Source organism: Saccopteryx leptura, chromosome 2 (assembly GCF_036850995.1).
Source record: "Saccopteryx leptura isolate mSacLep1 chromosome 2, mSacLep1_pri_phased_curated, whole genome shotgun sequence".
NCBI lineage: Eukaryota > Metazoa > Chordata > Mammalia > Chiroptera > Emballonuridae > Saccopteryx > Saccopteryx leptura.
In genome coordinates, this window is record NC_089504.1 from 37975445 (window position 1) to 37989946 (window position 14502).

Genomic DNA, 14502 nt, shown 5'->3' on the forward strand with positions numbered 1-14502 from the left:
CTTCTCTCCCTCAGGAGGCATGCCCAGGTTTCCTTGGAACAAGAAATAACACATGCAACTGAAGGTCCATCGTGGGAAGGTCATGCTCCAGGTCAGGGTCAGAACTTAGCCGTGTCTCTGCAGATGTGTTTTGATATGGACAGGCCTGAATGGAGGCAGGGAGGGGTTCTGAGGACTGAAAGTCCTAAGAGAAAACCAGTTGCCTGGGTCTCCTATGTAGTATTAGCATTACCTATGAGGCTGGAGCTCAGTTATGCATGGGATCTGCACCCTTGTTCAACTGCTCTCATGGCTTGCCTCTCTTCTCATCCACATTGTTGAATCTGGAAAGTCTTTTGCTTTCTATTTCCAAGACAACTTCCAAGTAAAGTTCCTAAAGCTATGAGCCATTATGAGTATCTCAACCACTCATTCTACAGGCTTCCTCTCTTTGTTTTTTCTACCAAACAGCGTATGTTAATTAAGTTCAATAAACATGCACTGGCCAGGCAATGTCGGAGGGAAAAAAACATTTCAGGCACATTTTCCAGGTCCCTGTGATTCTCTTGACTGGTATGGGAATGAGGTGGGGTAAGTATTAGGTCCTCAAGGAATCCTGGAATCTGAGTTTGCGACCTGCACCTGTTCACCCCTCCTTAGGCAACCTGGTGGTCCCCCGCTCCTGGGAGGGGAGGTCACCATATCGATGCTGAACTTAGTGCAGACACCTGATCGGCATAGCACACTACAGTCCAGAACTCCTGGGCTCAAGAGATCCTCCTGCCTCAACCTCCCGAGCAACTAGGACTACAGGCTTGTGCCACCATACTTGGCAGCAGGATCTGAATTTGAAGGGATCTATGAAGAATACCTGGATCCTTCCTAAGGACTAGAGGACACTGACTCCCTAGAAGCAGAGATATATCAGGAAGGGAGGTGTGACCCAAAGCTCTTAGGCCTTACCCTGGGCAGTCTGTGAGCGCACAAAGGTCTTGATGAGTGTATCTGTGGTCTGTGTATACAGAGACAGGGCATAGCGTAGGGACTGCAGATCTGGGCTCTTCTCCAGGAAGGTTTTCTTCAGCCCATTGCCTCCTGCATGGAAGTATTGCTGAAAGACAAAACAGTACTTGCTACTGCCTCATCTCCTTACAGAGAGGCAGCTCCCCAACACTGTCCCCAGAGAAATGACATCTAAGCAGAGGCTCAACGAAGATGCCAGAAGAGGATGGTAAGGACAGTTAGTCATTCAATAAACAAGATCAGGAATACCACAGAGAGCTAGAGTCATAGTCTCTCAGGTAAAGAGTATTATTTGGGTATCTGGCAGGAAGGGTAAGGGATGGGATGGCAACGTTACTGGACTGTGGTGTTTGAAGGATGGACCTATCTGGATAGGCAAAGATACGGGAATAGAAATCCAGAAGTGCTCTTTTGCCCCTCTCAGCTCTTAGAGAACTTTATACCTATGGCATACCTCTCCCAAGTGCCCTGAATCACAGTTCTTAGGTACCTGCCATATTACCACCTTTCTAGACTATAACCATCTCGAGACTAGGAACCATATCTGATTCTTTCTGTATCCTTCACAGAACACAGTACCTGGTGCATGCTGCCTCACTGAATAAATAAACGAATAGTAGAAAAAAAAATTGAAAATTCAAATTACTTTATATACAAATGAAAGAGGAGAACATCATCCAGATCTGGGGTATTAGGATCTGGAAGATTTATTCCCAGTGGAAAATATTCAGAAATGGCAATGAGGAACTAAGTGAATTGAATGTGTGCATTCAGAACCCAGGAATAAGTAAGTATTCTAGGTCCATGGTGAGTAACCTGAGACTACACAGGAGGTGCCTTTTTGGTTGCTCCCAAGTAGGAATATAAACATAGCAGAGAAAGAAACAGACATAAAAATCACTCTCTTCCGATGTGGGGTGACAAGAGCCCAAGGGACACCTCGTCTGGCAGGACGAAATGCCAGGGCTAGGAGAGTGTAAAAGTAAGATTGTCTGGAGGCAGGGGAGGTCTGCACCTTGATGGTGTCCAGGGCGATGTCAAGGACAGCACACTGCTTTGGAGTAAGACTCCGTGTTTCCTCTCGCACCATGTGGTCCTGGAATTGCAGCGAAAGCAACATTATCAGGACAGCTCAGGGCTGTCATGAAAATCTTGCCCCTACCTGCCAACCCACAGCTATATGTTGCTCTCTTTTCCTTCTTCTTGTCTCCAATGTTCAAATTTCCTTTCTTCTGGGCAACCTCCCCACTGCAACTGGCCTCATTAGGACCCCACACATCTAGAGTACCTTGAGTTTGGAAAGATGGCTCAGCTCCTTGGCAGCAGTGAAGATCAGCTGGGCACCCTGGGCAGAGAGGGAATCAGTCAAAAGCAGAGGACTCCAAACTCAATCAGGAAGCGTGGAGTGAGGTAAGGGGACAAGAGAAAGTTGAAAGGAAGTGTTCTTACCGTCTGGTCGGTGAGTGGGGGCAGAACAATCATCCTTTCCATCGTGTTCATTACCACCCGCCAGAGCTCCTTCAGTACACGCTTCAAGACTGTCTTCTCACACACAGTGGCAAAGAGGGTAAGGCTGCAGGCCCAGGCAACAGGTAAGACTGGGGTGGGTGAGTGAGAACCCCCTCCCCAAGAGGCTCCTCTGTCTGATTGCCTCTGCCTTGCTTGTCCCAGAGGATAGTTCTGAGTACTGTACTTACTTGCCATCCAGGAAGTCCATGAGAGGTCGGAGCACGCTGTCTGCATCCTGAGCCACTGAGGCCCTGGCGTTGGGGGATGCATTCCCTGGGCCCCGCACCTGGCCCAGGATGTCGGCCATTTGTCTAACGCATTCATCAATCCGCACCTGGAAACTACACATGTGCCCACAGTGCAGCCCTCTCCTTCTCAAACACACTGTCCCTGGAGTAGCACCAGCAGGGAGAGCCAATAGGAAAGGGGAGATCCATATACCTGAAGCTAGGTGGATGGGTATGGGGCAGGGGCTTGGAGACTGGCCAGGGCCACATCTGGCTCTGAGGGCTGTGTGGTTTGGGGCCACTCACCTGTTTCCAAACACCATGCTGAGCTCATCCAGAACTGTATTCAGTTTCACCTGTAGCTCCTTCAGACTATCTGCAGCTTCAGGGTCCAACTATATCCACAGGAGGTGAGCTTGGTTAAGTTGATTCCTGTACCTTTTCTCCCATACTGTGCCACCACTCATTCCTCCCTGGGCCTTAACCCCAAGGCCTACTCAAATCTTTCAGCCAAAGCCAGCCCAGACCCCAAGCTAAACTCTTGGCCTATACCCAGTCAGGAGAGGGTAGAATTCTGTGGTCAGAGAGCTCAGGAACGAAGGGAAAGTATAGAACCCCAAACCCTAAGACCTACCTCCTTGCCTCCCATGGCCTCAAACATTTTCTCCAGCTGGACTCTCAGTTGCTGCATGTTGTTCATCAGGATGCAGGGCTTTAGAAACAGATGGGGCTGCTGAGTCTTGGCTCCTTTTAGTACAGGACCTATCAGCACAGGGTTCCTCCCTCTCTCATACTACTCCAAAAGCCACGGGAAATTTATGACAGGAATTATATGTGTCTTTCCCTAAGCACTGAGATCTGGAACCAATTCAGACAATTCTTCATGAATGAAGATTAGGAGCAAATGTTTCTGTTTTTAAGCTAGGTGGTGGGCCCCAGGTATTATGGTATTATTCTTTATAACTCTTTGAATAGCTCAAATATTTTTTATTATAAAAAAGACTAAGCAAAAGTCAAGCTTGGTAGAGGATAAAGTACCAAATGGAGGTTCAGAGGAACTCCTAGAAAAGTTCTTATTATTCTGTGGCACAATCTTAAGCGAAGCCCTGCTGGGAATTAGAAGTCAAGAGCATTACCCCACCCTCAGCTCTAAGGACAGCTTCTAGAGTAAGGATTCAAGTGTCTTCCACTTCCTTCTCCAAAAGTCCCAGGGCCTGACCCTCACCATCTTCTCCTTTGTGCAATAAGCCAGGAAGTTCTTGGATACTATGTCTGCATACTGCATCAGCACCTTCCCGATGGTCTGAGAAAAGAGAAGAAAAGGAAAGGAGAGGGAACTCTTGGCTCTTCCCACAAGGATCTTGCCTGAGAGGTCACACCTCATTCTAGAATAGCACAACACAAAGGTAAAGTGAAATCTCACAGAAAGGAAAAGCTCCCTCTCAAGCCCAGAACAGCACTGAAACAAACCCATCCGGCTGCTTTAGACACAAAGCAGAATGGAGAAACCCCAGGCTTCATCCGAAAGTCACCATAAAGAAGGGCTGAACTCAGGCCCATGACTAGTCTGCGAGTGTGGTGTTAGTAAGGGGTGGGAGTAAGGATGGTCGTGCTCACCTTAGCAAATCTCCTCATGTAGTGGGCAAGGATGTTGGGGTCTGGGCATTCCAGCTTTCGAATGATCTCAAAGCTCTGGTTAAGCTGTGTGAATACGTCCACCACAGAGCAGGAAAAAAGTGCATGCTCTGATGTCTGCTGGAACTAAGAAAGACCACATACAAGGTCAGCATCTTCAGCCACTACCTTTTACCAAGTTCACAGGGTTCAAAATGGCTCTGCCTAACAGGGATGGCTCGATGGCCCTCAATAGCCCTCTGTATGGATTCCACAGGGCAAGAATAGCCAATTTATCTAAAGCGCAGAACATCTGCTGACAGCTAATTGCTGGCTTAAGCCCTGTAAAGCTCAGGCCTGTGACTTACCCCATCCTTCTTATCTCGTTCAAGGGCCCCACGCAGGAATTCCAGAGATACATCCTCATTCTCATCCAGCCATTGTAGGACAAACTGCTCAAACCACCTGCAGCCAGGCAAGAAAACTGAGGGTTGGAGCTAGTTGTTGGCATATGCCATGTGCCTGAAAGCTCCCATGGACTGGGGTCTTCTGGAAGGTAGTGCATGGTTTGACCCTTTTCTCTTTCGACAGTAGTGCCCAGAATAGGCAGTCTCAAGACTGGCTTGCTGAATCAAATTGTGAATACCGGGCCTGCCCACCCCCTAAACCAGAGAGACCCTTTTCCTTCCCCCCATAGTGCCCAGTTGACTCACGCTGGGTACTCAGGCACCTGCCCCTGGAATGCAGGCAGATCCTGCACATATTCATTGTGGAGCCATTTCACCTTGAAGTGTAGGTTCATGTAGTCAGCACTCTTACACAGCCGGTCTTTCTCATGCTCTAGTGGTGGGGAAGGAGGCTGAGTCAGGTTCTGGCGGTAGAGGCCCAGGTCCTGCGTTTTCCCAAGGCAGCAGACCCAGTCAGGCAGCTCTATCAGATGTCTTATTAAAAGGGTGACTTGCAACCACTGCTTCACAGCCATCTTCCCCCTACCAATAAGTGTTCTGCTCTCTAAGAGCCTGGCCTAAATCTTCCTTTAGAGACTAAGCCAGAATTGCAGATAAAGTCTATAGTCTCCCTGTTCTGGCTTTTAGGAGTGCCAAGTAAGGTACTAGCCTCTGGTGAAAAAGATGAGAAAGGGATGTGGGGGCCAATGCTGACTGGTGGGGAGACTGCCCAGGACTGGAGAGGGATGTCAGTTTTCCAGGGCTTTTCTAATCCTATTAGCTTAAGTACAGGCTTAAAAATGCAGAGGCGAGCCCTGGCTGGGTAGCTCAGTTGGTTGAGGTGCTGTTCCCATGCACCAAGGTTGAGGGTTCAATCTCCAGTCAGGGCACATATAGGAATCAATTAATCATGGAGAAATGGGACAACAAATTGATGTTTGTCTCTCTCTCTCTCAAATCAATCAATAAATAAAAAAACTTTAAATGCAGAGATGAGCAGTTGTGCTTGACACAAATGGGTTAATGACATCACACAGAGACAGGGAAGACCAAAGTGGACCCAAACTAACAGAAATTGCACTTGAGCAGCCCTGGTGCAATAGAATCTTGATGTAAACTGAAGGACCCCAGAGCACAGCTGAGACACTGGAAAATGAACTCAAAGAAATCTGCAAATAAGAATAGTCAGTTTGGAAACCATGGAAACAAAGCCAGATGCAAGGGCCATCATGTTAACAGAAAATGAGATGCTCATTATGGACTTGAAAGGTTCATAATCTCCAGCTGAATCTCTAAAGACTTCTGGAAAATCTAAGACACTCATAGCTTGCCCAGTCTGGAGCAATAGCCATTCTCCAGGTTCTCACAGGTTCTTCTCATCTACCTCCTTTTTAGATGAAGCATTAATTTGAGTAATTAAAGCCAATTGTGTGTGCTTACATATAACACAATGTGAAAGCAAGCAAATGGGGAAGAGTACTGAGCAATAGGGAAGGGAAGGCCACTGTCCTTCAAACTCTATTTATTGCTCATCTGTGAGTTGTCATGGGTGATGCTCCTACAGGTCAAGGCAGAACATCCAGTCTGGGGAAGCTGGACTTTCTGAATTAGTGCAGCAGACACTCGAGGAGGAAATGGGAGCCTGGGGTGCAGCCTCAAAGGGTTATGGGCCCCAGGAATTTCATCTACCACACTGCAGGCAGCACCATCTCAACTGAAGTTGCATTTGCAATCTCTTCTAAGAAGCAGTGGGCAAGAGACGAGGGAAAGGTGTAAGACTAGAGGTAAAGGACAACAACCAAAAGTTCTTACCACCCTGAAAGAGGACTTTTCGTATACGAATGACAGTGGATGCTTGTGACAAAGCAGAGACACCAATGAACAGAAAGGAAGTGAAAAAATCAGGGACATTAGAGACCCTCTCACAGCTTGCCCCTTCTCCTTCACTCCCATACCCAGCTGTCCTTAACTAGTCTAGGAGCCTAGAAACATAAAAAAGTACCACCAGGCCTGGGTTACACGGTTCTCTTCTTAGCATCCTAGGCTTATTCCTTTTGTGGCACTTACAACTTTGAATTGTAACTGCCAATTTATGTCTGTTGTCTAGACTAGTTTGTGAGCTTGTCAAGGGCTGGGCTATGTCTCATTTGTCTCATTTGGGGCTCCAGTAACTAGCACAGTGCCTGAGACAAAGAAAATATTCAATAAACACTTAGTGAATTAGGAGGGGATTTACTGCAAAGGAGCATAAAGAAACTTTGTTTTGTACTTTAATTGGGATAGTAGTCACACAGGTTTATTTGTCAAAACTCGTCCAACTGTATTCTTACAGTGTTTTTACTTTATTCTATATAAATTATACCTCAATAGAGTTGACTTTAAAAATATTGGGTGATAGCATGACCAGGCGGTGTCGCAGTGGATAGAGCGTCGGACTGGGATGTGGAGGACCCGGGTTCGAGACCCCGAGGTCGCCAACTTGAGCGCAGGCTCATCTGGTTAGAGCAAAAGCTCACCAGCTTGGACCCAAGGTCGCTGGCTCGAGCAAAGCAAGGAGTTACTCGGTCTGCTGTAGCCCCACAGTCAAGGCACATATGAGAAAGCAATCAATGAACAACTAAAGTGTCGCAATGCGCAACAAAAAACTAATGATTGATGCTTCTCATCTCTCTGTTCCTGTCTGTCTGTCCCTGTCTATCCCTCTCACTGACTCTCTCTCTGTCTCTGTAAAAAATAAATAAATAAATAAAAATTAAAAAATATTGGGTGATAACATTTTCACAAAGTCAACACTATTCTTTTATCATCCAGGTCTCCAAACTTGCCCTCTGCTCTTGCCCTCCACATTCTAACAGCCACTAAGTCCTGGAGAACTTCCTTCCAATGTCTATCAAAGCCCATTCTTCCTTTCCCATTTCTCTGCTCTAATCCCTGTCCCAGGTAAGTAAAATCTTATAAAAATGCTACTTTGTTCACATTGCATCTCTGCTCCTTGCCTCTATAATGGTTTCTTTTCTTATTGTCCCTAAAACTAAGATTAAGTGCTGAGCAAATGCCAGGAAGTATGCTAAGTACGTTACACACATCTCCATTATTTTATCAGTTCGATGAATTAGATGCTATCATCACTCCCATTTTACAGAGAAGAAAATGGGAGCTCACAAAAATTAAGTCACTTGGTCTAAGATCACACTGCTGAGTAGGGGGTGAGATTGTGATCTGAAACTAAATCAACATTAGTTCTTTCTCTTAAAGCAGTTTTAAACCCTTTTTTGTTTTAAACATTAGCAGAACCCCTCTTTCAAAAGAAATCTTACTTAGAAGCCTAGGTAAGATTGAAAAAGCAGAGCTGCCCTAGCTGATACCAGGTAAAAGGCCAGAAGCCCAGCTTCATGGTCTTGCCTTCTCACTTAGCTCCTGAAATACCTCTGTTTGAAACCTCTGCCCCACCTCACACATACTCTCTTCTCCTGGAGTTCACTTTTTAAAGGTATTTACTCCCTTCCCCGAATCCACTGTCAAGAACTCAGACTAGGGGTCAGGAACCTATGGCTCGTGAGCCAGATGTGGCTCTTTTGATGGCTGCATCTGGCTCGCAGACAAATCTTTAATAAAAAAAATAGTAATGTTAAAAATATAAAACATTCTCGGCCTGACCTGTGGTGGCGCAGTGGATAAAGTGTCGACCTGGAAATGCTGAGGTCGCTGGTTCAAGACCCTGGGCTTGCCTGGTCAAGGCACATATGGGAGTTGATGCTTCCAGCTCCTCCCCCCTTTTCTCTCTCTGTCTCTCTCTCCCTCTCTGTCTCTCTCTCTCCCCCTCTCTCTCTCCTCTCTAAAAATGAATTAAAATAAATAAATAAATAAATAAATAAATAAATAAAACCCCCCGCAACATTTTGAAAAAATAAAAATAAAACATTCTCATGTATTACAATCCATTCATTTCCTACCACTCATGTTCATGGTTGCGGGTGGCTGGAGCCAATCACAGCTGTCCTCCGGGACAACACCAAATTTTTATTGGATAATGCGTAACGTACCTGGGTCATTGTATGGCTCTCATGGAATTACATTTTAAAATATGTGGCGTTCATGGCTCTCTCAGCCAAAAAGGTTCCCGACCCCTGACTCAAACCATCAGGCTCTCCAAGTGCTACCTGGAGGAGAGGGACAAGTGACCTCCCCACTGGCCTGACAGGCTAAGGCATGGGGTACAGCCCCAGGCTTGACCCAGTGTGGCAGGAGGCAGCTGCTCTGGGGCGGAATTATAGAATGTATATGTACAGTCCGTGCTGTCTCAGGCTTAACACAGATCTTCATGTTTCTTTCAATCTCAAAACTAAATGATTCTAGCCTGGCCTATGGTGGCGCACTGGATGGAGTGTTGATCTAGAATGCTGAAGTTGCCAGTTTGAAACACTAGGCTTGCCTGGGTCAAGGTACTTACAACAAGCAATCAATTAAAGAACAATTAAAGTGAAGCAGCTATGAGATGATACTTCTTGCTCCCTGTCTCTCTTTCCTCTCTCTGTAAAATCAATAAATAAAATCTTAAAAAAAAAAGAAAAAGAAAATGCTAAACTAAAATGATTCTACACAAAAATGGTTGAATGGGTCAAAGGTACAAACTTTCAATCAGAAAATAATTATAAGGATGTAGTGTATAGCATAGTGACGATAGTTAATAATACTGTATTGCATATTTGAAAGTTTCTAGAAAAAAAATCTTAAAAGTTATTACAAACAAAAAATTTATAATTATTATGGTGATGAATGTTAACAGACATATTGTGGCAATCATTTTGCAATATATAGAAATATCAAAGCATGTTATATTATACACCTGAAACTAATACAATGTTGTATGCTAATTATACCTCAATAATAATAATAAAAAAACTCAACTGATTTTAAACCTCAAAATGTTTAAGTCTGAGGGTTATCCACTTCCCCTATCACTCCACTCAAGTAACAGATCCGACTCTGCTTTGTCCTTGCCCCAAACTGCTCCCCCTCCTCCTAGATCCACTTTCACAGACAGAGGGGTCAGATTAGCATATAAACATACAGAAAAGGCAGCTAAATAAGTGAGCACAGATGGGTACACATGAGAAGGTCTGACATAAGTAGGGAATGATATCTTTGTAGACGAAAGTGGGAAAAGAATAAGATGAATGAACAAGATGAATAACAATTTATCTGTGACCTTGCTCTACAGGAGAAGTGACGGAAGACATATCTTTCTGGCTTTGTCACACCAATCCAGAATAGCTTTTGAGGAAAGCCAGGCCAGGCAGTGTGAGAAAAGAACCTTATCTATGTATTTAAGGGTCTATGATTCTTTTTTACTTTCTAATCTCTTATTTAAAAAAAATGTTTTTTGAAATTAAGTTTAATGGGGTGACACTGATCAATAAGAGTACACAGATTTCTGGTGAACATCTCTATAGCATTTAAAGTGTTGATTGTGTTGTGTGCCCAACACTCGAAGTCAGTCATTTTCTGTCATTGAATATTTGTCCCTCTCCCCCACCCCCTCCTGGTAACCACTTCATTTTTATCTATGTCCATTAGTCTTAGTTTTATATCCCACCTATGTGCAATATATATTTGTCCCTCTTTACTTCCCTCCCCCCTTCCTCCTTGTCTCCCTGGTAACCACTTAACTTTTATCTATGCCTGTGAGACTCAGTTTTATACCCCACCCATGATTCTCTAACACTGTAAAGGTAAGTTTCAAAAGGCTCTTTGCCAGGGAGTAGTCAACTTGTGAACACCCTGATGGGAAGAGTTGATCTCTGGGCTGGGAAAGTCTTAAACATGCTCTAAAGCTTGAGGGGGAAAACTACACCCACAGAGTCATTTCCATTATATAAGGTCTACCGGAAAGTTCTGTCTGTTTTTGGAATAAAACAAAATACAAATTTTTCTTACTGTCAATAAACTTTATTAAATAATATAATTGTCATTATTATTAATGATTTCTTGCCAGCATGAGGGCCATTTGTATATCCCATTTTTGAAAAATGTTTTATCTTTTGATGTGAAAAATTGAACCAGTGCTTGTTTGATATCTTCTTCATTTTTGAATTTTTTGCCCTTCAAAAATTTTGTAAGGACAAAAACAAGTGATAGTCGGAGGGTGCTAAGACCGGGGAATATGGTGGATGAGACAGACATGCTTCTGTAGCATTTCTTCCTTGTTGAAATTTGTAAAAATTACAGTGGCATACACTATGGCTTCACACATAAGACTAACGTGAATCAACTTTGTTTTAGTTAATTTGCTACGTCAGTATGTATACATTAAGTGATAAAAATAGAGAGGCACACATGTGCCAAATAAACATGTGCTTACATGTTGAAACTTGTTGTGATAGAAACGGACAGAACTTTCCGGTAGACCTTATACTTTTGGCAAAAGCCTTGCCCATCCAAGACCTCCTGAGACTTATGGCTCACTATGCCTGGAATCCCTCTAATTTCTTACTGTATCATTCACCCTGAACTGACAATTTTCTGGAAGAGAAAAGAGACAGTGAACTAGGTGCCTGGACACAGGGCCTGCGGTCCACTGCGTTGGGCACACCCTTACCTTCTAGTGCGTATTTCATGTCTTGGGCAAAAAGTTGCCACATCACTTCTGCGCTGACTTTCCCCACATTCAACTCCTGAGGAAACCTGGATGATGGGAGAAGCCACAGTTAGAAAACAAGGCAAGAACATTTGATTTGATTGATTCCAAAGCTAAAGTGCCTAGTTCTTGGAGGTCATACTGAAGACAGGAAAAGCCTAGGAAACAGAGGTAGGCTCAATCTGGAGAAAGGGGGCTCAAGGGCTAGGGGTAGGACATGTGGAGCCAAGGAATCCCCTCAGGCAAAGGAGGCCCAGGGAAAGGATGCCTGAAAGGCAGGGAAGTGAGGCCCAGAGGAGAAGGACTGAGGCTGGGAGGCAGGCCCAGGCTAAATAAGCTGGAGGAGAAAGGGTAAAAAGGTGGGCTCTAAGCTGGCCCACTTGATTCACAGCAGACAAGACACATACACGCATGGTCTCTGGATCCCCTGGGACTCCTATTCCCAGAGGCTTCTCACTCCAGGGAGGCTGGTGCAGTCTGGGTAGGGCCCCCCATTATGTTTCCACACCTGTCTCCAGAAACAGCTACCCAGACAGATACAAAGGACAGAAGGACAGATGGACGAACAGGAGGAAGAGGAGGTGCTGCAAACATACAGAGACAGGAAAGAAAGAAGCTGTTAGACAGATGGACAAACCAACCACCAACCACACAGAGCCAAGTGGGGCGATACTTACTGATTCAAAACGAGTGTGTAGGAATTCTTATCTTCCTCTATGATTGACACGATGAGTGTGATGAGTTTGGGCCAAAAATCCAGGTTCTGAATGCTGGGCCCTTGCTCCTCTGCAGGTAGTTCTTGTTTCTTGTTCCAGAGTAGATAGTTAAAAACAGTGAGAGTCAAAATAGAGTATGAAGAGTATCTCTAATATTCCTCTTTTTTTTTCCCTCCCCAAGCTCCTTCCTCTAGAATCAGGTACCCTTCCTAGAGTGTCTTCTATAAGACCATCCCTGTTATGTCAGAAGTGACTACTGGGAGGTCCCTGGACACAAAGAGGTAATCCTTAAGAAGTTCTCTCCCTAGCTCCAGGGCACTGATCTGATAAGCTTGGTTAGTGTTGGAGACATAAAGATGCCTGTCCCCCTTCCTCAGAAGCTATGAATATTGTGACGACTGAAGTAAGCAGCCCCTCCAGTCTCACTAAGTAGGTCTAGTTATATGTGACCCACACTAGCAGAATCCTCTGAGCCCCCCCTCCCCATACACACACACATATCTCAGCTCTGAGTAGCTACTTCAAGTTCTTCAACAGCATGCAGGTTGACCTGACTTTTAATGGCTTGGACTTCCCTTAACCCCTGAGATGTTATTAGGGGGAAGAACTGCATCTAGGAAGCTATTTGCCTAGCTGGATAAGAAAAGGCTGTGAGGAGCCAAGAATACCCAAAGGGAAAAGGACAGTCTCTTTTTTTTTTTTTTTCTTTTCATTTTTCTGAAGCTGGAAACAGGGAGAGACAGTCAGACAGACTCCCGCATGCGCCCGACCCGGATCCACCCGGCACGCCCACCATGGGGTGATGCTCTGCCCACCAGGGGACGATGCTCTGCCCATCCTGGGCGTCGCCATGTTGCGACCAGAGCCACTCTAGCGCCTGAGGCAGAGGTCACAGAGCCATCCCCAGCGCCCGGGCCATCTTTGCTCCCATGGAGCCTAGGCTGCGGGAGGGGAAGAGAGAGACAGAGAGGAAAGCGTGGCAGAGGGGTGGAGAAGCAAATGGGTGTTTCTCCTGTGTGCCCTGGCCGGGAATCGAACCTGGGTCCTCCGCATGCTAGGCCGACGCTCTACCGCTGAGCCAACCGGCCAGGGCAGGACAGTCTCTTTAATAAATGGTGTTAGAGAAACTGGATAGTCACATGCAAAAGAATGAAACTGGATCCCTATCTTACACCACTAACAAAAATTAACACAAATGGATCAAGGACTTAAATGTAAGACCTGAAACCATAAAAATCCTAGGGAAAAAACACAGAGAAAAAACTCCTCAACATCAGTCTTGTCAATAATTTTTTTTTCATATGACACCAAAAGCACAAACACCAAAAGCAAAAATCAGTAAGTAAGATCAATGCAAAAATTTTCCGTACAGCAAAAGAAACAATCAACAAAATGAAAATGCAACCTATAGAGTGGGAGAAAATATTTGCAAAACATATCTGATAAGGGGTAATATCCAAAATATATATAAGGAGCTCATAAAACTCAATAGCAAAAAGAAAATCTGATTTAAAAATGGACAAAGGACTTTTCTAGACATTTCTCCAAAGAAGACATACAAATGCTCAGCAAGTACATGAAGACATACTCAATATCACTAATCATTAGGGAAAAGCAAATCCCAACCATAATAAGATGTTACCTCATACCAGCTAGAATCGAAATTATCAAAAAGACAGAGATAACAAATGCTGGCCAGGATGTGGCAAAAATGAAACCCTGACACACTGCTGGTAGGAATGTGAACTGGTATAGCCACAGTGGAAAACAGCATGGAGGTGCCTCAAAAAATTAAAAACGATCGATGACATCAGAGTAATGGCGCGGTAGGAAACGATACCGATAAATCTCCCCCAAAACTCAACAAGATCTTCAACCAGAAACAGAAAAACCTATCCTTGGAGCCTCCAGATGTTTCGCAATACACTCGAAGGTATGGTCGAGCGAAAAATTGGCTAAATATATAATCAAACCCCGAAGGAAATTGGGAGTAAGAAATGCTCCGCCTTCCTCACTAACCTAAACAGGGCGTCTTTCACTGGGAACTGAGAATATAGAAACTAAGGCGGGCAAAGGGGGTGAGTAGATCCAGGCCACGGCACAAACGGCCAAACCAGGCTGTGGCACGGAGATCCAAGCCAAGGAAAAACTGTTCCTGTGGCAACCCGGGCAATACAAGCTAACACTTGCGCCAAACCCAGACAAAGAAAGACAAGTGGGGCAGCCATTTTCCCCGATCCCCTGGTCGGCACACGCAGATAGTGGGCGAGAGATTCCTTCCAAAGCCCCGGGAGTGGGCACCCATGTTGTCCCACAGAGAGGCAGAGTCAGAGGCCTCTGTGAGGGCCGAA

General features: G+C 45.0%; 1 protein-coding gene across 10 annotated transcripts in view; it reads right to left on the reverse strand.

Annotated features, from left to right (window-relative positions):
* Nucleotides 1–14502, reverse strand: part of UNC13B (unc-13 homolog B) — a 296554-nt gene that overhangs the window by 4166 nt on the left and 277886 nt on the right. For 7 of the 10 annotated variants that reach the window (XM_066367732.1, XM_066367730.1, XM_066367733.1 and 4 more), the window contains 13 exons: nucleotides 12113–12240; nucleotides 11397–11482; nucleotides 5066–5192; nucleotides 4721–4817; nucleotides 4356–4499; nucleotides 3964–4041; nucleotides 3373–3450; nucleotides 3045–3133; nucleotides 2700–2852; nucleotides 2452–2575; nucleotides 2291–2347; nucleotides 2018–2098; nucleotides 943–1090 (listed from right to left, as the gene is read on the reverse strand). In XM_066367732.1, the coding sequence (XP_066223829.1) occupies nucleotides 943–1090; nucleotides 2018–2098; nucleotides 2291–2347; nucleotides 2452–2575; nucleotides 2700–2852; nucleotides 3045–3133; nucleotides 3373–3450; nucleotides 3964–4041; nucleotides 4356–4499; nucleotides 4721–4817; nucleotides 5066–5192; nucleotides 11397–11482; nucleotides 12113–12240 (1390 nt within the window). Of the gene's footprint in view, nucleotides 1–942; nucleotides 1091–2017; nucleotides 2099–2290; nucleotides 2348–2451; nucleotides 2576–2699; nucleotides 2853–3044; nucleotides 3134–3372; nucleotides 3451–3963; nucleotides 4042–4355; nucleotides 4500–4720; nucleotides 4818–5065; nucleotides 5193–6610; nucleotides 6653–11396; nucleotides 11483–12112; nucleotides 12241–14502 lie in introns of all 10 variants that reach the window. The other 3 variants (XM_066367726.1, XM_066367728.1, XM_066367725.1) reach the window with 1 other exon arrangement.